Raw genomic sequence first — 27883 nt, 5'->3', positions numbered from 1 at the left:
AAAAAAAAAAACTTGTGCACGCTACCTTTTTAAATGTTTTGGCCTATGGTGAAGTTGTCCACATGCATGCTGCCTCTAGTATTCTCGTCCTTTTGGATTCTGTGTACCATAGTACTCTACATTCTATTACTAACTCTGATTCCTGTACGCTTTATGATCTGGTAGCCTGGCCATCACTAAGTCTACGTATAGAACTTAATTAGCATATTTTTCTATACAAGGCCATTTTGGGTAAACTACCGGCATATTTATGTAATCTCCTGAAGCAGAATTCTAGCAGTTTTCATCTCTGTTCCACCAGGTGGCAAAGGATTTTACTGAGCTGGAGAAAAAAGCCTTCTCTTACTTTGCACCCTGGTCTTGGAATAACTTGCAAAACTTGATCTAGTCCCACTAAATTATTTAATGCCATGTAACTGAGAAATGTAACTGCCTACCTGGATTAGTCCCTTTCTTTTATACGGAATGTTTTTTTTTTTTGATTATGTTTTATTTAAATTTTAACTAGTGTGCCGTCTTCGCCAGGTGTCTCTCATAAAAGAGATTTCAATCTCTTATTTTTAACTAAATAAAAATCTTAACTTAAAAAATATATGTAAAGAGACAAAACATACAAATAACCTTCCCTCATAATGTATTAATGTATGGTCCAATTCAGTAGAAGATGTTATGTTAAATGTTATGACACTACAGTGGCTGCGACTTCAAGTAAGCTTACCTTTAATTTAAGGCTATTATCACGAATATTGGATCATTTTGTAAAACTCATGGCAAACAACCCATCCAATTATTAAAATTAACAGTAATTATTGTTTATAAAGTCAAATCCCTTTGAATGACAAAACAAGTCAATGTTTCAGATGGAGAAACAAGACTATATCAAAACAAAAAAATAAAATATATAAATTACATAATGTAAAAGGCTTAACAGGCAGCATATTGTTAAAGACATTGACCCGATGTTGGAATTGTCTACTGTCTACTCTTGAAATACTTTTCTAGGTCACATTAGGAAGGAACTTGTGTAAATGGCACCATAAACTCTGCCAAAAGCAAATTTCGCAACTTAGTGACAAATCTACTAAGCTGTAATGCATAATGAAAAAATCTACAGTGGTGAAACTGAAAATCCTGAAAAGGGTGTTATCATTTTCTGCTAATTATGTCACAGTGATGCCCTAAGAACAGTCAAAGGTAATGAAGCATGAAATGCTGAATTTGGAGAGCACATGACTGAGTTTTGCTTTTCCTATTCCTTAAAGGTACCCTGTGGAGTTTTGGTGTAAACACAGTTTCAGTTTACAGTCAGTGTTTCTCATCAATATACACTGAATGCATCCTTGAGGTCCAAAAAATGTGTTGAATGCATTTTCCTGTCCATAAAACATTTGCAAAGCAGACGTTTGAATATTCTGAAAAATGTATTTTTTTCCATATATCTATACATACATGAATCAGTAGTCTTCTTTGTCACCTTTTGCTGTAACATGGCAAAGTTGCTTGCGATGTTAAAGCCACCAACCATCCAGTGTAATACCATGAAACCACAAGTCGTCTTATATCCCTTTTTTGTTTGATGGACATGGACAGACTGGTTTCTTTGGTCTGACTGCTGCTTCACCATCTTCAGTTGACATGATACGCCTCTTCAGCCATAAATATATTAAGTAAATTGAATACTGTGTTCCAAGCTAGCATTCCATTCATTCCAATGAAAGTTGCTCACCTTGAGCATTTACAGAAAAAAGTTCAGGTTTCCATATTTTTGGATCCATTGCACTTGCACATTAGAATCCTTGTTGGCTGAAAAATAATAAAATGTTCAACAAGTCTTATTTTTGTTGGACCAAGGTATCAAAATGTGATCATAAGAGCCATTTAAGAGTGTTTGCGGCATCTTGTTGCAATTCCAACTGTGCCCACTATAACAACCCCCCCCAGCACTGTTCCTGGGGGGATAGTTTTACCCGTTACCCTTTTGTTTATTTTTTAATGCCTTGTATGCACTACTAATTTGCGTTTCCACCCTCTGCGTTCAAAAATACAATGGGGACCTGCTTATCAAACATTGCTTCATAGCACTACTAGTGGTCAAAAACTCCACAGGGTATCTTCAACATTCAGTGCCGTCTCCAACCACCACAACAAGAGAGTAAAGCCTTGGAGTAATATTCAGTCTGCACGCAGCAAGTGCACATCTTGAACTTGACATATTTGGCTGATAAAACATTGCTGACTACACAATTTGAAATTACGAGGCTTTCTGAATGTTGGTACCATGTGGGTGGGTAGACATATCAATATGAATTAATAAAGATGATTGTACTGAAACAAAAGTTACATTGACATTAAAAAGTTGGTAAACAAATAAATACCAGCAAACTTGCCAATTATCAATTTTCCTCCTCCTGATGTCCATCAACTAAAATTAACTAAGCAGTATTTAAACACTGAGACGTACTGACATCTCGGCATGTTCACGATCCCATAGATATGAGTTTGACCTTAGTCCCTCGAAACTGAGGCCTCTGGTCCTCTAGGCTGCACTGTTAGTCCCTCACGGTGAAGCATATTGTCAAAACGTGGTGTCACCTCACAGCGTATAAGCATAGTATCATCTTTAACAAAAGCTCTCTGACTCAGCTGTTGCAGGTGCAGAAAGGTGACGTAGCCAAATCCTTTCGGGTTGCGCTGGATCGTGGGTTTCTGGAAGGCTTGCAGGTCTGGTTTAGTCTCCATGACCTCGATGTGGTGCTGACCCTCAGGGCCCTGGTCTAGAATGGCAAGGCGAATGGTGCCCTGGAAGGGCCATGTCAGCTGCCCATCAAAAACTCCTTGCATGGTGTGAACAAAGAGGGAGATATAGTTGGAGCAGCGCGGGGCACTAGGGGTCTGCAGGTGGAGGCGCAGACACAGCTTGTAGCCTGGACGACCAGTGTAGAAGCCGGGGCTGTGCTCAACCACTGGGTGGCCTGCTTCTTGGTTCCGTAGGTGGACAGAGAAACCTTTGAGGCGCCAGATGAAGATACCGTGACACTGCTGGGCCTCCAGCTCCTTCACTGTCTCCTCCAGTATTGCCACTCTACGCCTGAGCTCTGCAAGCTGGCCAGCCTGTGGAAGAGGTGGGGGAATGTCTTAAAATAACAAAGGCTTACTTTGTCCATCTATGTTTACAGCGGATGCGTTCAGGCACAGCAATAAGTGTAGGTCACTTATGTTTTGACAGTCCTCAGAGCCCAATACACAATTGCTGCAGCTATGCATGTAAAATTAAGAAAATAGACTTGGAACATGAGCCATTGGAACTTAACTAAATTTCTGCGCTGCATCTGATACTGACAACAACTGTGATCATAGATTCTGTGACTACACAAACAATCCATATGCACGTATTAGTACCTTCAAGCTCAAGGACATCCTTTACCTGTGTTTCTTTTAAGATAATGAGCTCACGCAGCTGGTGATCCTGCTTTACCAGTCGTCCATCCATCTCCCTGAGCCTCTGCATCTCTGCGGTAGGCTGACATGGGGCACAGTTGCTGGTGCAGCTTACAGCTCCTCTGGGTCCACTACAGGGTGATACTGATGCTGCAGCTCCTTGATCCTCAGAGGAAACAGAAGGCCCCAAAGTCCACAGAGATTTGGGTGCGGTGCCATTGAGGCTAAGGCCACGCAGGAACTCGGCTAAGTAGCGCATATGCATCTGTGTGAACTCCTGCATGTGCTGAGCCAGGTTGTGGCGCTGCATCTGCAGAGGCAACAATTTTTCTTTGTGACATCTGGTCTGCAGGGCTGATAGCACTAATAATTGTGTAATAAACCAAGTTCTCAAGGAGTGTTCTTTCAACAGTGTGTAGATGATCTGTAACACACAAACTTTGCACACGATCACTTACCCTTTCCTTACATCCAAAGGTGCTAAAGTTACAGGCGATGGGTGCTTTTGGGCAATCTGTATCACAATGAGATTCCATCTGAAACAAAAACACCTTCAGCTTAGCTTCATTTAAATCTATGAATTCACATTAGGATTTGAAACAAGAATTTTAACATGTCAGTTATTACTGTATAATTGAGGACAAACGTAATGAGGTAACTTGGAAATAAGTCGCTTCCTATCTCATACAGGAAACCATTTGATACTGCAGAAATGCTGGGTGCCTACATCTACTGTGACATGTGCTGTGGAATGTGGAGAATGGTTCCCCATTGCTTGAACAAAAGAGAAGTTCTTGTTGACAGATGGCAGCTTAAATTAATAACATCATTTTGATTTATGAGAGGCCTTTTTCATGGCAGAGATCACTCACCTGGTCTCTGATGAGATCCATCTCACAGTACAGGCACTTCACATTGGCAAAGGGACACTGCTGTTCATGAAGCTGAAGGAGCAACCAAAAAGAAATTGTAAGGATGCTAATCCTCACTGATACAGAGCGATTTTCTTATAACTGGGTTCTGGGAAAAAAAGCAAGAGGAGCAATTGCGTAAGTGAGTAATTACCTCTTTCTCTTCATAAACAAAGCGTGCCACACAATCTGGACATGACACAGGTCTCCTTTGGCACTCAACAGTTATGTGCTCCTCTAGGTGGCTCTTTCTCACAGACTGTTGGCATTGTGGGCAAGGTGCAGTGGCAAACTGACAATGTGCCAAATGATTCTGGTAGGAAAACAATACATAAAGAGAATGCAATTAATTATATTCTATAGGACAGCAGTGGTTCACATTTAATATTTCACTGTTCACACCACAAAAAGATACCATTCTTTAACTGACACCTAATGCACTTTTATATGCCAAAATAAGGATGCATCAGTGTTTCCCACAGGATTTTAAAAGACTATGGTGGGTGGACCTCGGAACTTCTCGGGGGGTATGGGGGGCATGCCCCCCCGGAAGTACATTTTGTACATTTTAAAGTTAAATGCATTCATTGGGTGCAAAATTAAGATGCTATCTATGAAGAACTTTGCACTCTTGTGAACAAGCTTGTGCTCTAGCAAACTATTTATTCATAAACCCATTGTATAGCTATAAATGGTAATGAAACAGCAACAAAAGTCAACAAATATATTCCAGCAACCCTAAATCAAAGAATAGAAAATAATGAAATTTTATTGTTGTTGTTTTTTTTTTTTTTACTTTTAATGGACACATGTAATGTTTTATATTTTCTATGAGTATGATATAATCCAATTAATCTTATTTTCATACTGTATAGACACCTTATTTTGAAAACCTGATGTTGTCACGTGCATCCTCCTCGCACCAAATTCATCAAGTCCGACCCAATTTGATAATCTATGTTGTCTGTGGTTCTCGTATCTCGTAAAATGAAGACTTCACAGCATCTCTTCAAGTAGGACTCTCATACTGTGACACTTGTCTTTTTGTAAAGAGTCAGTAATCTGCCTGTCAGCTGGGTCCGTTTCAGTGGATTTACCATAAAGGCTGGAATACGTGTGCACTCCATATTTGGGCGTGGGTAGCTTGAACGCCTTCTCACAAACGAGTGACAGAAGCAGCATTTAATTTTTGAGTATTGAAACTATAATACAATCTGAAGATGAACTAGCACACTCAAGCATAAAATACACACTTGTCCTGTTTGACCTGTCCTTGTTAAGTTTCCTGTTTCCATGTTCTTGGTTGAGCTCCCACTCTTAGAATGGCTCTCACCTCTAAATGTCGGAGCTCCATTTTCTCAGCACAGCCACGGTTTGGACAGCGAACAGTTAGTGACAGAATCTCTCGTTTGGCAAAGTTATCCGGAAACAACTGGTCTTCTGACAGCATTTCATTGTCCACCGGGCACTTTTGCCCTGTATCACTGTGTTGTAAGAGTAAGAACAGCAATACTTTAGGCTGAGCTAAGATGATCAGGTTCTGCATGGTGCTTACATCTGAGCGGGAAAACTATTGCCAGTGAAAATGTTGCATTATTTAAACACAATATTCATTTTTAATTGACTACTCAGTAATTTCACAGATGTTCTGTTGCTAATAAAGAATTAACAGCTCTTCAACAATGTTCCATGAATCTGGTGTTACCAAATGCATTATAAACCTGAGTAATGTTTAATGTTATCTAGAGAGACTAGCAATAGCATACCGAATGGACTTCTCAATGCAGTTCTTGCAGAAACGGTGACCACAGGGTGTTTGAATGGCATTCCTCAGAGCCATGAGGCAGATAGGGCACTCATATTTACTTTCTAGGGGTGGGTCAAACTCCACATCATAGCCCTGGATGGGGACAGCAGGCTGAAGACTAGTGGAGGTGCTGCTGATGAACGTGCCAGGGCTCTCTGAAGGGCTGAGAAGGGATTCCCGTTCCTTTTCCAGCATTGCCAATGCACAGCTAGATAGCTCTCCACCGACAGCTCCTTCATAGCTGTCCTCCTCCAAACTGCCCTTATTGCTATCAAAGCAAGCCATCTGTGTAGAGTGGGACATAGTTGGCATTAAAACAGTGAAAGTGGCAAAAAAAGCATTATATTGTAAATAATATATTCATTATTTTAGTTAACATCGCCGATTATCTCCTTTCTTAAATTGTGGGGTTACCACTTCAGCAATAACATTGAAGAAAGTTCTACAAAGACTTTTCCAGCTGAAAAGGTATCCCATATCACGCGCTGGTATTGAGTGCATCCTCACATTGCAATAGCTGTGGTATGGCAACACCTTCGGAAATGTCTCGACATAGAGATGCGAAGTGAATCAAAAATCACAGCACAGGGGCTACCTACCATCCCTTGCTGAAATCTACATGGTTAGGCTACAGACAAGGGGACACAAGCTTCTACAGGACTCATTTCACTCTACTAAGCATCTTTTTAATGTCCTCCCTTCTTTAAAAAGACAAAGAGAAAAAATAACAGTGGTGCAGTGGTTAGCACTGTCGCTTCACAGCAAGAAGGTCGTGGGTTCTCTCCGGGTGCTCCGGCTTCCTCCCACCGTCCATGCTAGGTTAATTGGTGACCCATAGACCCATAGACCCTTAGATGAACAACCACTCATATGTGTGGCCCTGCGATGGACTGGCGACCTGTCTAGGGTGTACCCCGCCTTTCGCCCGATGCCAGCTGGGATCGACTCCAGCCCCCTGCAGGATAAGCGGTTGATGATGGATGGAGGTTTTATTGTTGACTATAAATAAAATGTTATTTTTAGCTTTTTAGTTGTTTTAAATCTCACTGAGGGGATGTGAGGTTTCTGTTCTGCGTTTTTGTTGCGAAGCTAAAAGCTAAATCCTATCAACTAACTCAATGGCAATACAGTATTAAATCTTGAATCCTGAACTTGAGTTGAATAGTTTTTGGCCATGATACCTGCTTATGTGAAGAAATACACTGTGGATTTGAAGCTTAATACACAAAATAATATTAACAATTACAGTGCGGCTGTATTTATTAAGTGACGGTATAGCTGTAGTTGTGTACATAGAAACCACATTTATTAAAAGTTACTCATACTGTTATCAAGTGACTTAAGACTGCAAAATATGTAGTGGATGTGCAGAAACTAGCACCTCTAATTTACTCCACAAACATTAACTTATAAATTTGACTAAGTGGCGCTGTAACGTAAAATGAGGTATCGTAAAAAAAAAGCTAAGTTAGCGGTTCACGTTACACGGGAAGTAACTCAAGTCATTCGTTTTCATAATTAACTTAGCTTCACTCAACAACGTCCTAAATGACGTGGTAATGTAACACTAACACCGAGAAGCTGTCACAAATGATTCAATTGCATACATAATAGATAAACTTAATTAACTTAATTAACAACGATAAATTGTGTTGTCACTTGATAGATGGAAGAGTCATGCCCTTGGATGCGGAACTGCACTTTGCTAACTTAACGTTACCCTGACTGTACTAAAAAGCGATTGAAAAAAAGATACTGTCGAAAACAATAGGTAGCAAACACACGTCCTCTCCAGCAACAAAGGCATTAAAGTACCGACTATGTCTGTGAACGCATATAGTATGTTTATATTGTACCCACCTTTGCCTTGAAAACGTCTCGAACTTTTCTTTTCTAAGAATTTCCTGTTTTTATCTTCTTCTTCTTCTTTTGTGGTTTTTATGGCGGATGGAAACCAAAATGTTGCAATACCGCCACCTACTGAAACATATTGTTTTTCCAGTGGCCATCAAAAGTACTCGTATTCAAGGCATTGTCCGTTCAGTGAGTCAGAGTCAGTTGTCTGAGTTGGTGGAAATCCTTCCCTCGGCGTCGGGACAATTTCTTCTCCTGATATGTCTGCAGTGTTCAAGAATCTCCTTGCCGCATCCAACACCTGTTTTTGTCTGTGGAGTTTTTGCCTGGCGCGGACGTGAGCGCTACCGCCTGGCCGGAGGCTGCTTACTGTCGCCACAGAGCAAATTGAGACGGAAAAAATGGCGGACCTCAGGAAAATCTGTTCTGAGTCTTTGCCTTGCCGTGTCAACAATTCACGAAAATCGGCAGTTCAGGGGAAGCTGTTCATCCTTCTTTGCATACTGATAGTGGACTCCGGAGGAGCTACGACCCATTGGGTTGTCACTGAGGATGGAAAAATTCAACAACAAGTATGACAGTTAGCTCATTGACCTGCTGACGCTTACATTAGGTGGCTAGCTTGTAAAGCTATATTTGTTAGCATTAAGGGTAACGTTTTGGTGGTTTGTTAACGTAATTTTAGTACTTTAACAAGACTCTTTACTCAATACTTTGCCAGCTTGGGTGACCTTGACTTACATATGTCGAGAAAGTTACATTCAAGTCCGTTTTGTTTGGCTAAGGCGAGTTAGCATAACGTTACACTAGCTGTACCTTATCTGGCGTTATCGTTAACGTTAGGTGTTCAAGATCAAGACTAAAGTATTTCATGTCAACGTATGCGTTGGAAATCGCTTATTAATATGCTGGAGATAACCTTAATATTGGCCAATAAAAACATACAGCAAACTGCTTTCTCCATTTAGAGAGAAAGGCCGTGTTTGTGTGACACTTGCTTTGGGGCTCTCTGAGTTTGCACAACTCATAACGTTAGACATTTATTAATTTAGCTGACGGCTTTTCCCAAAGTGACATACAATTGCTATCAGAATCAAAATTTATTGCAGGGTACACATACGAGGAATTTGACTCTGGATTGTACATTGCTCACAATGTGCTTACTTATACAATAATAAAATCTAACACAGGCCTCTGACTATACGTGTCAGAGGTTGCACTGGAGCAACCGGGTTAAGTGTCCCGCTCAGGGACACATTGGTGGATGATAGATCACAGTTGAACCTGCGTCTCTCACACCAAAGAATTGTCTTGTCCTCTGCTCCGTCGCCACGACTCTATAAAGTCTTGTCAGACTTGTTTCTAACACGACTCAACAGAACTTGAAAATACTGTTGATGGATCTGCTGGTTGAATCTGTTTCGCACACACGGGGACTGATGTGAATATGGTCACTGTATGTTGGTCCTTACCGCACTGTTTTTGTTTCAGGTTGACTCACCTTTGAATCTGAAGCATCCACATGATGTTGTAATCTTCATGAGGCAAGAGACTCGTGTAAACTACCTCAAGAAGTTGGAGGTGTGTGGTTTTCACTTTATCAATGTTGTCACATGTAAAGATGTGGTCAAAGTGTTTTTCTCTTTGAGTTGTCATTCTGGTTAATCTCTCCAACAACAGAGTGTATTGCTTTCAGGTTCTGTACTTTTAATGTGAATACTTTATTTCACAACTACATTCATTGCTTGGCATTATTCAGTTGTCCATTTCTTACTAGTCCTCACTGATTGATTGGTCCTTGGTTATTGTTGAGCAGAAGCAGCTAGTGGCACAGAAGATTCACATAGAGGAGAACGAGGACAGAGACACAGGGCTGGAACAGAGACACTACAAGGAGGATGCAGACTGTGTCATGGCTAAGGTACCTCTGGGAGACCTGGACCTGTATGATGGCACTTATATCTCCTTGGAAAGCAAAGACATTAGGTAAGCTCTCCTCAATAAAACACGTCATTGCCACTGTTTATCTGTACATTGTTTTCATAAAGTACTATGGGATTGTTTAAATTATGCATAGCCAAATCAAGGGAGTATAGTTTGACAAGATGAGTATGTCTAGTTTCTTTTGATTGATGATTATGATAATATTGTCATCTTAAAGTGATTTTTTTCCCCCCCCTTCTTTTCCCGTAGCCCTGAAGATTATGTAGATTCCCGGTCATCTCTGCCCCCAGATCTAGAAAAGCCTGACTGTGTGAAAGTTTTTGAACTACCATATAGCATCCATGCTTTCCAGCATCTCAGGGTGAGCAGAGGCCAAACTTGTCAATATTTTATTCACAATGGAAGAAGATAGGAATGATTCATGTTAATGAGTAAGTGGTGTGAGGGGGGATGCAGTTGAGGTATGCTGTAACTCTGTATAAAAGTACTCTCCATTCAAATGTATGTTACTGGAAACATTTATTGTTCAAATAAGATTTCAACATTTTTTATTAATCAAATGTAAGTGATATGCTGGGAATGTATTTAACCTTTAGTTTGGCAGAGGTGACTTGTTGTTTATAGCAATGCTCTGTTTACAGTTTCCCTAGAAAACTTTTTGAATTTTGTAAGAACAAATACAGAAGACAATAATATACAACCAGAATATGGGTTTACTTAAAGCAGTTATAGGCAGATGATTATTAATAATAGTCTTGAAGTATTTAAGTGTTTGATTTGTTGGTGGCTTTGCAGATATTTCCTATTAAGTATTACATTAACTGCAAAATCAGTCATATCTAGATCAGTTCTGGGACAGGGTTAGGGAAGCATGAGCTAGTTACTAGAGCAAAATAAGTAAGTACCAGAGTTCAGGAGCACCAAAGATCAGATATAAGGTGGACTTTTTCTGATAACGACTGTGCAGATATATGAATACCAAAGTTACCCAGACAGGGAAGCCCAGCCAAACGTATCAAATAAAAGATATTATTGAGTATTGCAAATATCTTCAGGATTGACTACAGCTGCAACGATTAATTGATTAGTTGATTGAAAGACAACTAATCAACTAATAACTGATTTTGATCATCACTTAATCATTTCAGTAATTTTTCAAGCAAAAGTGTCAAAACATTTGCTGGTTTCAGCCTCTTAAATGTAAGGAAATTAAGAGTCTCTGGGTTTTGGACTGTTGGTTGGACAAAAGAAGACATCACCTTGGGCTCTGGGAAATTGTGATGAGCTCTTTTCAGAATTTATTGACATTTTATAGACAAAACGATTAATCGTGAAAATAATCGTCAGATTAAGGTAATGAAAGTAAACGCTAGTTGCAGCCCTAGTAATGACCCAAAGAGCTTAATGGTAATTGCAATCTAAAGACCTAGACTGGGGGCAACTGGATGTCAATAAAAGACTTCAGTAATCTAGCAGTAAAAAGAAAACTACTTTTTCAGTCCTCTTCTTACAGCTCAGAGGAACGCTGGTTTTGTTTCTCTACAAAAGGCCAAGCATTTGTATCAGTTTATCAACATGATTGTTTGTTTTATATTTTATCATAAAGCTTTCATCTGCCAGGATATCAAGACATTCATCTTCTGTGATCCTTTTAGCAATACAAATGCAAATCACTGTAATCTGTGTCTCTGGATCTCAAGAACAACATGATTTTATCTTAGGGCTGCATTCAAGTCCAACAACAATTTTATAAATGTGGCCTGTGGGAAAGGATTAAAGAACAGTGGTGTTTTTGTTTGCAAGTAAACATAAGTTAATATTTTCTTACAGTAAGTTGAGTTAATCCAGATCATGCTGCCACATTTCATTTAGTCATCCATTTATTGTCTTTACTTTCTTTATCAGGTTAATAGTCCAGTGGATGGTCACCGGCACATCATATTTATTTGTATATAGTTGTAGGGACATTTAACGTGTGTGCTTTGGAAATTGGTATGCTGTTTATGTAGTTGTAAAACACTTGAGAATTTCAGTTAGACCTGCTGTCAGGTCAGATAATTTCTGCACTGCTTATTATAAATACAACAGAGATGTAGCCTTTGCATTTGACTGATCACATGTTAAAATTCCAAGTAATAGACTCTTCCCTTCTGTCTCTTCCAGGGTGTGCAGGAGAGGGCAAACTTGACTTCCCCGTTGCTTTCTAAGGAGGATCCCATTTTTAGTTCATTGTCTCATAAGATGGGCCGCAGTGTTGATGAGGTTGGCCATCGCATACATCAAGGGTTACTGAGGGTAAGGTCTGCCTCTATAACTATGCCTTACTAACTGTGAAAATATTCAAGACATTTGTTTTTCCTTTGCAGATATTGGGGGGGAAAAAGCATGGGATGTGTGTAGAAAAAACATAATGGATTCAGAAGAAGCCTTTTTCTATAGAAATGGTAAAGCATGGAAAACACAGAATATCTGCTAATTGGTTGCTGACCTGCATTTTTAGGATTTTTTTTGTGCATGCTTCTAGTCTGTATGTTTATATGCTTTCCTTTCAGTCAGCATCAGAAAGTCCGTTTTTTAAGATGAGTTAATGACAGCAAGATATTGAAGCAATAGTTGTTTTCAGTACAAGTCCAAACACATTAAGCGTTATCAGCAAATTGGTCCAATTAGGCATGTGATGAAGATCCATTGTAAAATTCAGCAAAACATGTACATGAGGCCTAACAGTTAGCAGTGTTTCGAGGAAGATACAAAAAAAGAGTTTGTTTGCATGTCGTTATGATTGTGTTCCAGAACTCATCATCCTGGGTGCTGTACAACATGGCGTCATTTTACTGGCGAATGAAGAACGAGCCTCAGAGGGCAGTGGACTGTGTGGTGCGTGCTCTGCATTTCTCCCCAAGGTACTGTCAGGCTGGTTAGAAGGCCACTGCCATAGTATACTGTTTATTGAATGTGACTACTCACAGGTGTTCACATTCTCATATTCTGTGTGTGCGTTGTACTTTCAGGCAGCAGAAGGATGTAGCCCTGGTCAACATGGCTAACATCCTGCACCGCGCCCATTTCTCAGCAGATGCTGCGATTCTTGCCCACGCTGCCCTTGACCTTACCTCAGATCTCTTCACCAGCCACTACACCTTAGGCAACATTTACGCTGTACGTTAGAGACAAAACATTTCCTATTCTTTCATATCCTACAATTGGTACAGTAGCTTACAGTAGAGTGGTGTGTACTAAAGGTGGTGGCAATTGTATTGATATTGATTTTTGCTATCTCACAATCTGTCGTTGAGTTTCAGGGTTCCCATAAGATAACACAAATCAGTCAGAATTTTGCTGTTAGCAGTTACTTTTCTTACTGATCATTATGTATAGAATATACTATTTTCTGAATGTAAAGGTGCAGTGTATTGCCATCCAAGATCCATAAGTAACAAGATTTTCATATTTGTATAGGGACTTAATTAATTCACCGGCAATTTACTAAACTCACTTCTATTTTTTAAGTCCCCAAAGCTTTATAGCAGTATGTACTCTGTACATATTTAGTCAGTTTAGTTATTTTATTTTTATTACAGTTTGATGAAACATGACCTGTGCTATATCCAAGGTCTGTCTGTCTCCTTTTCTATCACTTTCTGACCAGATGCTTGGGGAATACAACCACTCAGTGCTGTGTTACGAGCAGGCACTGCAAGCCCAGCCAGGCTTCGAGCAGGCCCTGAGGAGGAAACATGCTGTGCTCTGTCAACAAAAGCTGGAGCAACGCCTGGAAGCCCAGCACAGGTAGGCGAGAACTTGTACATACAAGCACTAAATACTTCAGTGGTTACTTTCAATGGAATCACTGTATGCTATAAAGAAAATCAAAATATTACAGAGAAATTAGATATTCATTTCAATATCAAAACCTTTCCAAACATGTCCCATTGCCGACTGAACACCACATTTCTGTTTAATCAAGGATAGGTTGCAAGGGAAATAAGTATGGTTATATTTTTCCTTGTAGGGATCATTTGTTTGAACTGACAGACCTCCACAGGGCAGTATGTGTGTAAAAGAAAAGTGCCCTAGAGCTGTCATAGTCAGTGTTTTGCTCTGAATGCAGAGATTATTATTATTTTTTTTGGCAGATACCAAGCCATTACGATGGGTTCTTGTTGTTGTAGGGGGATCATGTAATATGCTATGTTTCCCTGTTATGCATTTTTACCTAATGTCCTGTATTTCCTTTCCTAATTTTACTGGATTTGTAGATCCCTGCAGCGGACACTGAATGAGCTGAAGGAGTACCAGAAGCAGCATGACCACTACCTTCGCCAGCAGGAGGCACTGGACAAACACAAGCTGCTGCAGGAAGAGCAGATCCTGCGCAACATCATCCATGAGACCCAGATGGCCAAGGAAGCACAACTTGGTAAGATGCCATGCGCATAGAACCGAGAGAACACTTAAAACTACCCTGAGGTGTGCAGGGAGTGTATTACTTTTCTCAATTTTGTATATTTATATTCTTAACTTAAAAGTGAATTGCTTTAGCTGGTCTAGAAATAATAGGTTGACTTGTGCTAGCTGTGACTAGCAGATATTGATACTCATGAAAAGAAGAAGTGGGATGATCAGGCAGGTGATCTGCAGTAAAGCAAGGGTACATCTTTACCGTTGGCTTCACCGAACAGAGGTAGTAATGCTGCAGAGTTTAGAAAAAAATGATTGTATGGAACTCTTGACGCATACATACTGTAAGCAAGCTCACTATGTGAGTTGTATGACAAGATGTGTTGTGACATTAATCTAGCTTTGATTTTCACGCATATTGGTACATACACATCACTCGATTCGGCGGTTTAGCGCAGCACCTGCTTATTGCGTGTCTATGTCCTCCAGGGAACCATCAGATGTGCCGGCTGGGTCAGCAGCAGCGCAGCCTCTACTGCCCGTTTGACCTACCTGTGCGCTATCACCGTGGCGATCTGTTTGAACATGTCCACTATGTCCAAGTGAGTGTGCTGAGATATTAGAATGTACCTGGTGATTATTAGCTCAGGTTTTTTCCTGCATAACAAATTTAAAGGGAGGACACAATGCACACATTTCATTTCATCATGAATTAACCTGTCTTTTATTGTACAGGGTCCAGTTGATATTTCTCTATTTATTCATAGTTTGGGGAGGAAGTGTCAGTGGCATCCAGCGTGGCCCTTGTGTCAGAGCGTAATTCAAACCTGACGGCAGCCAGCCCCCAGCTCCATCCCTCTGTGTCTGGAGACCAGGACCCTGCTGCTTCCCTCTGGGGCAGCCATCAGGATTACACACAGGCAAGACAGATAACTACATTTGAGTGTTTTTATTTATGTTCAAATTAATTTTTCGCAGGTCAGCTCAGTTTCAAATTAAAACCAAAGGGACAAATGACACCTCTGCAATGTTATTGCACACTCAACTCAACAAAATTCAGAGACCACACTAGACCTGCCAAACAAAGTTATGATACTGTAGGCAAATAGCTGGATCGCATTTTGTGTTGCATATGCGAGGTCATTCAAGAAAAAAGTGCGGGGGAGCTTGAAAATGGTTCTTGGTTATAATGATGTTATTGCGATCCAAAGATTGCAAAATTACTGGAGAAACTGAAATAGTATACAGTATTAATTTGGCTTACCTGCATGCTAGGGCTGTAACGGTTCTGAAACCGAGACCGAAACCGCAACACAAACTTCCACGGTTTCGTGTCGCGGTTCCGAGGGACAGGACTGCGACACACCCGCTCCCCGGACTGTTGAGCTGTCATGAAGTAGTTTTTCAAATAATTTCATCCTTTTAATTCTACTTCATTCTCCACCTTATTTTAGTGTTTACTCAATAATTGAATCTGCTCCCTTTTTCGTCATTTCTCCTTTCCACACACCGCTGGTCTCTCACTTGAAACACACAGCCGCTTGCCATCTCTCTTTTTCCCTGTATAAGTCTCTGCTCTGTTCACTTTCTTCCTAAGCAGTACCTTTTATAAAGTCGCTGCATCTGATAAACTCACCCGCGATTCCGTTTTCATAGCAACAGGTGCGCCGCATGTGGATCAAAACCAACATGTTACTGAACTGACATCTGCACTGGTGCGTTTACTGTCGATCTGTAATGTCGACCATGTCCACATCTTGTGACGTGTTGGTATTAATATGCAAGATCTAAAGAACACGCTGCAGCCAAACTGACAGCTTCAATGAGTAAGGTGTCGGATTGGCTGGCAAATTCATGTCTGACCCTTAATCTAAGTAAAACAGTTTGCATGTATTTTACAGCAAGGATTAATAATTCTGTTAATCTTGATATTTTAATTAACGGTGAAGTCATTACATCTGAGACACAATATTTAGGCATTATAATTGACACAAATTTGACCTTCAAAAAACAAGCTAGTAAGGTCATCAAGACTGTTAAATTTAATTTGAACAATTTTTAAGAGTATCAGACATCATTTGTCACTGTCTGCTGCAAAACTTTTTGTACACACAATGATTTTTCCCCATTTATCTTACTGTATAACAACCTGGTCACAGGCAGGTGTGACCACGCTCAAGCCTCTGTATTCACTTTACAAACAAATTTTAAAAGTACTAGACAAAAAACCTAAGAATTATCATCATTGTAACATCCTGAAAAAATATAATTTTCTCAATTTTGATCATTTTTATTCGGACGCATGTTTAATGTTTAAAGTTATTCATGATCTTGCACCCCCTCGTCTTAGAGGATGCATAGCATTTTCTTGCAGTGGCAGTGCTAGTAGAACTAGAGCATCAGCTAGGGGTGATTTGGTACCGAATTTTAGAAAGACAACCTTTGGTCAATCCGCCTTCTCTGTTAAAGTAGTGCGGAAGTGGAATTCAATACCCACAAACATTAGAAACTCAGGAAGTTTTGCAGTATTTAAAGCCAGCCTCAAAATTTGGCTAAAATCAGCACAAGAGTGTCATCATTAATGATTGCATTGTATTTTCTGTATTTGGTGTATATATCAAACCGTTTTTATCAATTGAATTGATGGATAATATGTATTTTTGTAAATTTATAATTTATGTAGTGTATTTGTTGTTTAGTGGTTGCTTTGTGTCTTTTGTTGTTGTTGTTGTTGTTGTTGTTGTCTACCTGCCCAGGGACAACAGATGCAAATTAGCTGTTAGCTAACTCTGGTGCAATTGTTTTAATTGTGCGCTGTCCCTGTCAAATAAACAGTTTGAGAGAGAGAGAGAGAGAGAGAGAGAGAGAGAGAGAGAGAGAGAGAGAGAGAGAGAGAGAGAGAGAGAGAGAGAGAGAGAGAGAGAGAGAGAGAGAGAGAGAGAGAGAGAGAGAGAGAGATGTAATAGGTAGTGTTTTCACTTGTACTGTTTTGTTGGGAGTAATACATTTCAATCTCATTCGACCATGCAATAGTTGTAGAATGAGAACAAAGTGTGTTTTTTAACTTTAGGACAAACAGAGGACTTTGTGGCCTCAGAGGAGTGACTGTGCCCATGAGTTCCCAAGTGTTCCCCCTGCTCACCTTCTGCCAACCTACTACCTTCCACCTGAAACACAGGGCCTCAGGTCAGTACACATTCCTGGATTGGGGTATTTTTAGGGAGAGCTTGTTCCTCCAGAGGAGGGATGCGCCGAACGTTCGGCCACCGAAGTAAATCTGCCGAAACTAGCAAAAATAGCACTTTCGGTGTTTAAGTCAAAAGACCGATTAAATTTTACCGAACATTTACGTTGACAATACATCAGTGTGGAAGCATTTTAAAGTGTCTGAGAAAGACACAAAAATCAATATAAATGACTTCTTAGAAAAGGCAACAAACGGTCTCAACAGCTTTGAGTATTTCTGTCACTCTTTTCTGAGAAGGTGATTAAGCTAGCCACACCTACATTAGGAGTGCACACATATTCAAGCCTTTATGGTAACTGAAACGGACCAGAGCGAGCTGACAGGCAGGTTAGCGACTTTATCCTGTCGTGTCGATACGAGAAGCACATACAACATTTATCATATTGGGTCGGACTTGAGGAATTTAGCGCAAGGATATATATGTGACAACATCCGGTTTTCAAAATAAGGTGGGGGGGGGAAGCACATTTGGACTATTTAATTTATGCAATGGTAAAAAAAAAAAAAAAACTTGTTCAGTATTCTGCAAATTTTCGGTTTCGGCCAAGAATGTTCATTTCGGTGCATCAAGAGTAACATTTAATGCATACAAATGACTTGGAAATGAAATATGTCTAATTGTGTGTATTCAGCCCAGTGGCAACTCTTCTCTATGGGAGTGGCAGTCCTCCTCAGACAGTAGCTCTGCCAAACTGCGGCCCCGTTCCCCAACCGTATCCAGCCCTCCTGCCTGCCTCACTAGACTGGCCTCTGGAAGAAAAGGAGCTGCCAGATTCCTTTGCCTCCCAGGTATCTGTCTGCCTGTTTATTTATGTTGTTTGTGTGTGTTCGTGTGTGCGATTTGAATGGGAAAATAATGGGGATAGATGGATACCATGTGCAGTATGTTTACAGAATTACAGTACCCTTACTCTGTATGTCTGAGTTTGTGTATAAATGTTTTTATGGTATGTGGAACTGTGCAGAAGAATATCCAATCATTAATATTACTTTGTGTGATTACAGATACTGCAGTCACGCAGTGGAGGATGGACGATGGAGCAGATTGGTTCCAGAATAGCTCAAGCTATGAAACAAGTAATGGGACTCCTCACGCCTCTATTCTCATAGCACAGTGATGTTTTGACTACCTCATAAAGCGTGTCTAAATTGAATGAAAATGTACCTTTTTTTTAAGGATGTACCGATCTAGGTTGTTATTTTTATTTTATTTTTTTACCCTAATCCTTATCCTCTTTAATATAGTCTGATCAGATGCTTACATTTATCTAAATGTTGATTAAATATGTATCTGACACATTAAGCAACAGCTGTAAATACTAAATCTGACACACTTCATATTTCACAAGTTACTTGTTCCAAATACTGAAGGTCCTTGTTCAAAATTATGAACTATTGATAACTCAAATTATAGATGTAAATGGGAGAATGTGACTCCTGAATTGATGTGAAGCGATTTGCTAGAGACAAGGTGTATCACTCTGTTGGAGTTGTGGGGACTACAAAAACACTCACACAGTCCACTCACTGTTGGACAATGGTGTTACAGAGTGATGCTTCTTGTAACGTTACCTCATAAACAATCTTTGGCAGAGTACAGACAACCACTTGCAGAGAGCACACAAACCTGACAACAGCCAAGTTTTATTTCAGCCTGCCATCAACTTACTCATGGAATTAACATTAATTTGCGACAGCTGATATGACCTGCAGACGGTGACATTTGTCATTTTCAGTGGCAAAAGTTACGGTCTGTTTGGGGCCAAACATTGAGATACTGCTTGCTGGATATTTTGTGTAAATGTTCGAATAATCGGATACTGATTGGCCTTATTGATACGCTCCATTAAAATATGCCGCGATAGGCACTGATACTATAACTTAAGATTCTCTCGGGACTTCTCTACCCTTTAGTGAGGAAATGCTCATAAACTAAACTCGAGTTCGGTTTTTGGATCTCCATTACGTATCAGATTTGAGAATTTATTCATGAATCCCTAACTGCTCTAAATTGCTCCCAACTGTAGTCTGAACCCAAGTGATTCATTTTCTGAGCTAACGGAAGTTTGTTTGTGTATATATAGGCCACTATACCCCGCTGGCAGGTCCACAATGAGGCAGCTCTATTCTGGCGGGCCAAAGGCAACGGCAGCCATGCCCTGCAGTGCCTGCGCCAAGTGTTAAGCTCAGCCCCGCCTTCCCACCGCCATTTGTCCCTAACGAATGCTGCTAACCTGCTGCTACACCATGGCTTGACCACCAACGCACAAACACTGCTGGAGCAAGCACTGGCTATCAATGCAACAGAGGTAAAGACATATTGGTACATAACCTGCTGGGTTTTACCATGTTCTCTGAATATGTCATACAGTGATGGGAGGACAAATGAAGCACGTATTTGAGGATAATACAATGAATACTGCAATAAGGAGTGGCTTGAAGGTTAATAAAACAGAATTGTTGGATATTTACATTTGTTTTGGACCGTACAAAGTTAGGTGTGTTTAGCCTTTATATGGCATGTCCCTGGAACAAAGTGTACTTTGTCCAAAATCATTACCAGCCATACCAGTTGGGCAACATTTGATTACCATGTCATGCCCAAACTTTGCTAAGTGCATCTTTTATTGGCAACTCACTGTACCCTTTGTCAATTGGAGGCACCCAGCAATATATAATGCCATGTCACAAAGCACTCATCATCTCAAAGTGGTTCCAGGAACATGAATAAGAATTTAATCCTCTCCAGTGGACCGCAAATTTTCCACATTTCAACCCCAAAAATTACCATGGGAAGATTTAAAGCATGTGGTCGAAAAAATGTGAAAGACCTGCAAAATGCCATCAAGTCAGCGTGGACTAAAATCGATAGGGAACATTTCCAACATCTTGTTAAATCAAGCCTTAAATAAAGGAGTCATAGAGTTAAAAAGGGGTATACCCAATAAAATGACCATAAGTGTGTATCCAGTACATATTGATGATATACCAATCCAGAAACCACAGGTAGATTAGATGTAAGAGGAGGAGGGGCATTATTAATATATGAGTCACCTCACGCAATCTTCAATCAAAACTACATAGAGTTGTTGAATGTGCAATTTTAGAAGAAATAATTTACGTTGTTTTGTCCTCTGTATCTCTGTAGGATGTACACATATCTGCCTATGCTATGCTTTTAGTTTTCACATATGTTATGTTACCCATCAGCTAATGTTCCCTGTTATGTTTTGTTCTGCTTTCCTTCCTCAGCCCCACACGCAGCTCAGCCTGGTGAGCATGCAGTTGGCCCAGGGCAATGTGACAGGTGCTCTGGCCTTGTTCCGCCACATCCTGGTGACGGCCCGTTCCTCCTCCTCTTCCTTCTCATCCCTTGCTGGCTGTGAACAGTGTCGCACCAGCCTACCTCTGCTGCGTTGTCTGCAGTTCTACCCCTTCCTTTATAATCTGTCACACCGACAGCCCTGCTCGCGTAAGTGAATTAAACACACATGCTTATTTTTCTCACTCAATTAAGTATAATGATTTTTTTATATATACAGTACACTCTGTAAAGTTTCAAAACATCTGCATTAATCTGGGATAAACATTTTGGGATTTAGAGACAATGTTGGGGAGCAAATAGCAAAATCAAATGTAGCTTTAATGATGTGAAGGCCTTATATTGCACTATAAGGCTGTGTTTTAGCTGAGCAAGATGCCAAAGCATCTGTACATTTCCCAACACAAACCTCTTTGTTGGTTAATCTTGCCATATTTAATAACATGCAAGGGCAGAGCAGTGAAGAGCTTAATTTGATGATGTTGAAAATCTGACCTGTAGCAGAAGGACTGCCGTGTAACAGACAGATGGACAGATCAGGGAAACTAATGCTTTACGTATAATGTACCCCATGTTCTGATTGATTTGACAATGGGTTTTGATTGATTATGGCAGTTAGGTTCTGGCTAACGTATTATTACATCTCTAAATTTGTATAATTTTGTTTAATTTTGTCTAAAACAAAACTAAAGATCAGTAATACTGTTCAATCACTGAATGTTTGTACTATTTGGTGTAAATCTCATGGCTATTATCAGGGACTGATTAGTCTAAATTATTGTTCTGATTACAAAAAAATGTTGTAAAAACTACTTCTTACAAATAAGCTTACAAATAGGGCTGTCAACATTAACGCGTTAATCGCGATGAGTTTAACGACCGATCATAACGCGTTTTAATTCTGTTAAGCGCGTGTGTCAAATGTTCTTATTTTACACCGTCACTGGTGCTGTTACCAAATAATCTTTGCTAAAAAGATCTTTGGCTGCTACTATTTTGACCCTTCGATGCACCCTTACTTGTTGTCATGCTGCCACAGACACTTCCTACCTCCTGCTGCAGCCATGGAGATAAACAACAACACAGTCCCGAATGCCGCGTTTTACTTTAAGAAACTCCCAGACGGCTCCCTTGACAAGTCAAAAGCAGTATGCACCTTGTGTGAAATTGTGAAACACCTACTTAAAGCAAATGCTGTCTCATTGGTTTCAACTGAATTCAAAAATAATGTAGCTATGGAGTATTTTGTTTGTTATGCACTTTATAATAATGTGTGTACAATTTGTACATGCACTTTTGCTGTAGAATTTTTGAAAGCAACTTAAGGAAGACTATATTTCTGAAGACATTAATTGTTTTACCTCAGTCTCGTTGCTCATCTTGTGATTTGAAATAATCAAATAAATCCAATAAACTAACTTTCTTTGCATTAATTTGATTTCTAATCAAGATACACTGGTAAGAATTGTTCTCATTGTTAATACAGACTTAAAACAATTAACAGATGTGATGATGATGATGACGATAATAATAATAATAATATAATTTTTATCATGTTGTAAAACGTGTAATTAATCGCGATTAAGAAAAATTTATCATTTGACAGCCCTACTTACAAATAACCAAATCTAATCATTTTTAGCTATATTGTCCAGCTCTGCCTGCTGTGTTGCCTGGAAATTAGCCACGGGCACTGTGGGCTCTGCAGGTTTTGTGTTTGCTTTTTAATCTTAAACTCAGAAACCCTACATGTTTTCCCTAGAAGCTACAAGAGTAGCTGAGTGAGAAACAAGTAGTATGTTGTGTTTCTGGTGTGAATAGAGACTACACTGTCTTCTTTATCCATATCAGTGGAAGTGAAGAGAAAAGTGCTTTGAAGTGGAGAGATTTTGCCACTCAATAATTTAGGCTGCAGAAAATAGCTGATGCCAAATTTAGAAGGTCTATATTTTATTCGGCAAAGCTAAATATTGCTCCCATAAAGCACGCTGAGTACATGAGGTCACGCTAGCACTTATAAAACACACGGCACCTTAAGTTAGGTCAAAAAGGTTGAAATACACGCAAAAAAACTTTTCTCATTTAAAATGTTACGTTTGCTGCAGTTCCTCTCACATGTTTGATCCTGTTAGGGCTACTGATACAGTCAAACAAATGGTAATAGTGTGGGCTCTCTGTCTTTTTCTCAGTTTGTAGAAAAACAGCATATGATACATAGATCAGAACCTTGGATAGTCACTAACAGCTGCACTTGAGAAAAAGCTCCACAGCCCAACATTACTGTATGATAATGGCAATTACTGTAGACTAGCTAACAAACAACAGAAAAACATACCAGTGCAACAAAAAGAGCCATAAAGGGCTGCAACATTAACAGCATTCTTGCAATACTGGCGTGTTAGGAGGTATAATACATGGTAGAGCATGGTCATATCATTACTCTGACAACATCATCCCCTTACTACCTTAGCCCTGTAGGACAAATGTGGACTCGCTAAGTGTTGCAGCACGAGAAGAATAAAAGAGGCTTCCATGATAGTGTCCCTTGTACGTATAAAGCTGTTTTCGAAGGGTCTCCCACAGCTCCTATAAGATTGTGACACCAGTAATGTAGTGCACAGATCTAATGTCTTTCCGGCAGTAGCGGGAGTTTCCAAGTTGAAAAAAATCAAAGCTTTGCCAAAGTACATTGAGACAGTGAATGGAGTGGGTAGAGTGAAGAGAGAAAGATTCTGAAAGAAGTGACTTGTTTGTTCCAAAAAATCACAAAAAAATAGTTGCTGTGTCTCGAAATATAAAAAGCATCACTTTGTGACCAGGAGAGCATTGTTCCCAGTGAAGAGCTAGTTGCTAATGCAAAAGCTTTCATGATCTGGCTGTGGTTTGAAATACTGATTATGGTTCCTATTACTACTCTGTCACTGACCGAGTAATAGTAATAGGAACCATAATTATAGAGGAAAAAGTTGAAGGTTATAACTTTAATTCAAAGTAAATTACCAATAACGTTATGATTGCTTAATTCCCCACATAACGGTGGGATGATTGTTCAAGTCTCAGAATATAAATTATATTCCAAATTTACTGATGCACAAAATGTGCGTTGCTAAAATATCTATGAATATACAGATTACATTAAATATTTGTGTTTGTCACATGTCGTATGTCTTTTTGTCAGTCTCTGTTAATAACTTTGATCATGCATACATTTGTTTCAGTACCAGCTGCTGTGTTTCTGCTGCATGTCTTCTATCATGGTAAGGTTAGTAATAAGTGTACCTAAACTTAACTTTTGTTGATCCAGAGGGTGCTGCCTGCATGGCTGAGGAGGACCTTGGTATACAACTGGAGGAATGGGAGGGCAGCGAAGAGAAGCAGGATACCCCAGCCATTTCTGTCATGGAGGACTCTCTGCTTTTTGAGAGTAAGAATTTCATTTCGTGACACCTTCTGTGAATATGACAGTCAAAAAACTCTTTCCAGTATACTGTAACAAAGAGTGTTTGATCCAAAGAAATCACCAGGTGTCTCAGTTCAGTGCAGTTCCCCATGAGGCATGAATGTATACTGAATCTAACACGAACATACGAAATTTTAAAGTAACACCTTATTTGCTGCTTGATACTATTTGACTGATTTTAATGATTACAAGCCTGATCACTAGTTATATGGGTGTCTGGGTCCTGGAGATGAATGTACTTTATTCACTCAATGATGTCCTCTAATGGTACAGTAGCATTTTCTTTCTCCTGTGTTCACACCTGTTACCCTCCACTCTTCAGAGGTTATCTTGGACAGTAATGGGTCAGGTGAGGCAGCTGGACAGCAGCAGGCTTCTCCCTCTTCCTCCGCAGCAGCTAAAATAGCCACCCCATTTGGAAGTGTAGGAGTGGAAGGGGAGGAGGAGTGGCAGCTGAAGGAGGACCTGATGGGAGCTTTTGAGGGAGCGCTGGATGTTGGAGGAAAACGAGGGGACCTGCGAGGCATCCGGGTGCTAAAGAATGACCGTGTCATGGGTGCCCGTGCCGGTGGTGGGCCCTGCTTTGGAAACTGTGAGGATGACGAGGGGGCTGAGTGGGTAAGTTTACATGTTTGTTCTTTTCACAGCATAGAATTATGTTTGAGTAATAATTACCCAACTCTGAGAGATCTGGGCGGAACGGATGTGACTGAACTGAATGTGCAAGTGCCTGTTGTTGTTGTTCATCAGATCACCTTCCAGGTAAAGCGTGTCAGGAAGGCTAAGGTGGAAGGGATGGAGAGTGTTGCCAGCTCTGATGACAGCCAGAACGGGGAGTCACTGCCTGGAGGACATTCTGTCTTGGAGATAAGTGGGCCAACTATCCCATCGCCTGGCCCTTCAGGTACCATATACACCTGAATATTATTTACTTACACCAGCATGAACATAGAAAAAGCACTGAGGTGCTGGAGTTGACCCAACTGAGAGTGATGTCTTTGTGGTTTCTGTGCTTTTGGGCAGGTCGTTGGAGGGACTACACAAGTCTTGGCTGGCCAGGGCCAGAAGAGTGCCAGCGGACACGAAGGGTAGACCTCACCACTGTAGCTAGCACCTGGTTGGCTGTTTCTGCCAAGAACATTGAGTAAGACCCTCACTGTCATGATTTTGGTCACATTTCATTTTATGTTATATTATAAAAAGTCAGCGCCATAGAGGTTTACAAAGGATCAATGCATCTTATTATTATATCATTGTATATTTAGTTGGCACTGAAACATTGACTATGTACACACACAGTTTTAGGAGTAACTGCTCTGTGTTCTCTGTTTCGCTCACAGAACGATTGGAAAAAGTAATGCCTTTTGAAAAAATAATATCTAAACCTTTAAAATACCTTTTTGAAAGTGTGTGGGGTTTTTTAAAATTGAATACCTGTTGGTTTTTCAAAGATACGATGTTGTTTAAAAATAGAGAACAGGAAAACAAAAGAAAAAAGAAAACATTGCTGCCTCATTGACATTCTTGCATCACAGTATGTCAACAACCAACATTGAATAAATAAAAAATTTTGTCTTTTATGTTTCATTATATATTTTTTCTCACTGTCTCTTTTCAGCATCACAGAGCACATAGACTTTGCTACTCCACTCCAGGAGCCAGCTGCTGAACCTTTATGCAACGCCAACCTAGCAGCCAGTATGCACACCCTCGACCACCTGGCAGGGGTGGCCAATCGTGCTGCCATCCACTACACTGGAGAGAGCCAACTGCGTGAGGTAGTCTGAGGCAGAAAGCATAGATAACAAGAATTAACATGCGTTCACTTACCTTTCCATACATAACCAAACAGTAGGAGCCAAAAAATATAGGGGTTCCACTAACAGTGTTGCTTTATAGGAAGATGCTATCTCTTACAACAGTGACAAACAAGCAGAATGATAGGCAACTTGACTATCAATCAAACGTTCTTACATGCCCATGTAAATCAATTTCATTTCTACAGATGTATTTTCAGACATACAATAGTTAACAACTAAACCTTAACAGCTAAAGCAATCACAGGTTACTGTAAAGAACATGCAAGAGATGCATATAATGTACGCTCAAGGTTAGTCCTAATATATTGGAACTCAAGTAAAAAATCCTGGTTACACGCCATAGGGAGAAATTACATTGTAGTTTAATAATCAGCACAGCCCCACGCCTTAGTTAATAGTCCCACGTTGGTCTCTTCTTATCCTAATCCCCAGGTCCTGCAGAACCTCGGCAAAGATAAGTTCTCCCCTCAGTCATTTGAGCAGGTGGGCACACGCATCGCTAAAGTGCTGGAGAAGGTAAGGGCTCTCCCTAAGTTAAAGAGAAGCTTTTGTATTGATATGATGTTTCAAGACTTGTCAAATACTCAGAATAGTGATATTTTCTTTCTGCTTAGAGTCGAGGTCTAATTGACTGCTCAGTTTCAGGGCTTCATATATAGCAGTTCTTAGCCCAATCCTGATCTTGTTGAGTTTGATGTCTTACTTGTTGCCTAGATTACATTTGCAATGGATATTCTGAAATATAAGGATACAACTGCAGGAAAGCAATTATTAGAAGAAAGTGCCCTTGCTGTGCATAACACCTAACTATAACACTCAACCAATTAGACAAAATAGATTTTAATTGTACACTTTTCCCTTCCCTAATCCCTGACACTGCAGAATCAGACATCATGGGTATTATCCAGCATGGCTGCACTGTACTGGAGGGTGAAAGGTCAAGGCAAGAGAGCCATCGACTGCCTGCGACAGGCCCTCAACTATGCTCCCCATCACATGAAGGCAAGTTAGACATCAACTGTTCCCAGCACTTAATCTACCTGCTACTTTATATTTAATAATAGATTGTTTTAAACTTAAAAAAATGTGTTTTCTTTTTTTCCCCCTCCTGAATTGTGAACCAGGATGTTCCCCTTATCAGCCTGGCCAACATCTTCCAGAACGCTCGGCTATGGGAGGACGCTCTTACAGTCGCCCGTATGGCAGTAGAAATTGCCCCGCACTTTGTAGTGAACCACTTCACCCTCGCCAACGTCTATATAGCAATGGTAATAGCTACAATTAAATGTCCTTTTACAATTTGATGATTATTTGTTTGTGACATGACATACTGCTCAGTTCCTCAAGTTTAACCAGGGCTGTAACAGAAAGTCAAGGCGTTTGTCAACTAGTGGTAGAGGTCATCTGTCCTTATGGTGGTTGTTGTGTTTCTTGACGACAGGAGGAGTTTGAGAAAGCCATGCGCTGGTACGAGTCTACTTTGAAACTGCAGCCCGAGTTCGCCCCTGCCAAAGATCGACTAAGAACCATTCAGTGTTACCTGCTCACCAAGAGGGAACGCCGTCAGCCCTAAACCACTGAACCAGATTGATCACAGGAGTACCCCGCAATCATGCACACACCAGATAAAGAACACTCAGACAGACAGTCTGACGACCAGAGATACCTTGCACAGAATA

The 27883-nt window shown here is 40.2% G+C and overlaps 2 protein-coding genes across 3 annotated transcripts in view; one reads left to right on the top strand and one right to left on the bottom strand.

The window, feature by feature from the left end:
- Window positions 1-703: 703 nt before the first annotated feature.
- On the bottom strand, window positions 704-8252 carry traf6 (TNF receptor-associated factor 6). The gene is made up of 8 exons (XM_046031901.1): window positions 8017-8252; window positions 6116-6441; window positions 5683-5833; window positions 4504-4662; window positions 4311-4382; window positions 3897-3974; window positions 3425-3748; window positions 704-3111 (listed from the first exon to the last, which is right to left on the bottom strand). The coding sequence occupies exons 2-8, from the start codon at window positions 6439-6441 to the stop codon at window positions 2506-2508; spliced, it is 1716 nt and encodes a 571-aa protein (XP_045887857.1). The 5' UTR covers window positions 8017-8252; the 3' UTR covers window positions 704-2505.
- ttc17 (tetratricopeptide repeat domain 17) overlaps window positions 8180-27883 on the top strand; it is a 20557-nt gene continuing 853 nt past the window's right edge. For both annotated transcript variants that reach the window (XR_006822091.1, XM_046031900.1), the window contains exons 1-25: window positions 8180-8582; window positions 9502-9591; window positions 9827-9996; window positions 10204-10315; window positions 12118-12249; window positions 12748-12857; window positions 12966-13113; window positions 13604-13743; window positions 14214-14374; window positions 14845-14957; window positions 15123-15275; window positions 17426-17541; window positions 18235-18391; window positions 18608-18679; window positions 19687-19911; window positions 20855-21074; window positions 24229-24348; window positions 24707-25002; window positions 25135-25288; window positions 25408-25528; window positions 26003-26162; window positions 26637-26720; window positions 27087-27206; window positions 27329-27472; window positions 27646-27883. The exon at window positions 27646-27883 is cut by the window's right edge. Coding sequence is in view for 1 of the 2 variants with exons in the window: in XM_046031900.1 (XP_045887856.1) it covers window positions 8412-8582; window positions 9502-9591; window positions 9827-9996; window positions 10204-10315; window positions 12118-12249; window positions 12748-12857; window positions 12966-13113; window positions 13604-13743; window positions 14214-14374; window positions 14845-14957; window positions 15123-15275; window positions 17426-17541; window positions 18235-18391; window positions 18608-18679; window positions 19687-19911; window positions 20855-21074; window positions 24229-24348; window positions 24707-25002; window positions 25135-25288; window positions 25408-25528; window positions 26003-26162; window positions 26637-26720; window positions 27087-27206; window positions 27329-27472; window positions 27646-27777 (3621 nt within the window). In the remaining variant the exon portion in view is untranslated. The remainder of the gene's footprint in view (window positions 8583-9501; window positions 9592-9826; window positions 9997-10203; window positions 10316-12117; window positions 12250-12747; window positions 12858-12965; window positions 13114-13603; window positions 13744-14213; window positions 14375-14844; window positions 14958-15122; window positions 15276-17425; window positions 17542-18234; window positions 18392-18607; window positions 18680-19686; window positions 19912-20854; window positions 21075-24228; window positions 24349-24706; window positions 25003-25134; window positions 25289-25407; window positions 25529-26002; window positions 26163-26636; window positions 26721-27086; window positions 27207-27328; window positions 27473-27645) is intronic.

The sequence above is a fragment of the Micropterus dolomieu genome, linkage group LG20 (genome assembly GCF_021292245.1).
Source record: "Micropterus dolomieu isolate WLL.071019.BEF.003 ecotype Adirondacks linkage group LG20, ASM2129224v1, whole genome shotgun sequence".
Lineage (NCBI taxonomy): Eukaryota > Metazoa > Chordata > Actinopteri > Centrarchiformes > Centrarchidae > Micropterus > Micropterus dolomieu.
This window is presented reverse-complemented; position numbering and strand designations above follow the sequence as displayed.

What these genes read in the sequence shown, in the direction of transcription:
- traf6 (XM_046031901.1), bottom strand. Translation starts at nt 6,441, where the DNA reads ATGGCTTGCTTTGATAGCAATAAGGGCAGTTTGGAGGAGGACAGCTAT. An exon ending in TGCATTGAGAAGTCCATTCG is followed by an intron (nt 5,834 to 6,115) that starts GTATGCTATTGC and finishes CTTACAACACAG; the next exon opens with TGATACAGGGCAAAAGTGCC. An exon ending in TGGATCTCATCAGAGACCAG is followed by an intron (nt 3,975 to 4,310) that starts GTGAGTGATCTC and finishes TTTTTGTTTCAG; the next exon opens with ATGGAATCTCATTGTGATAC.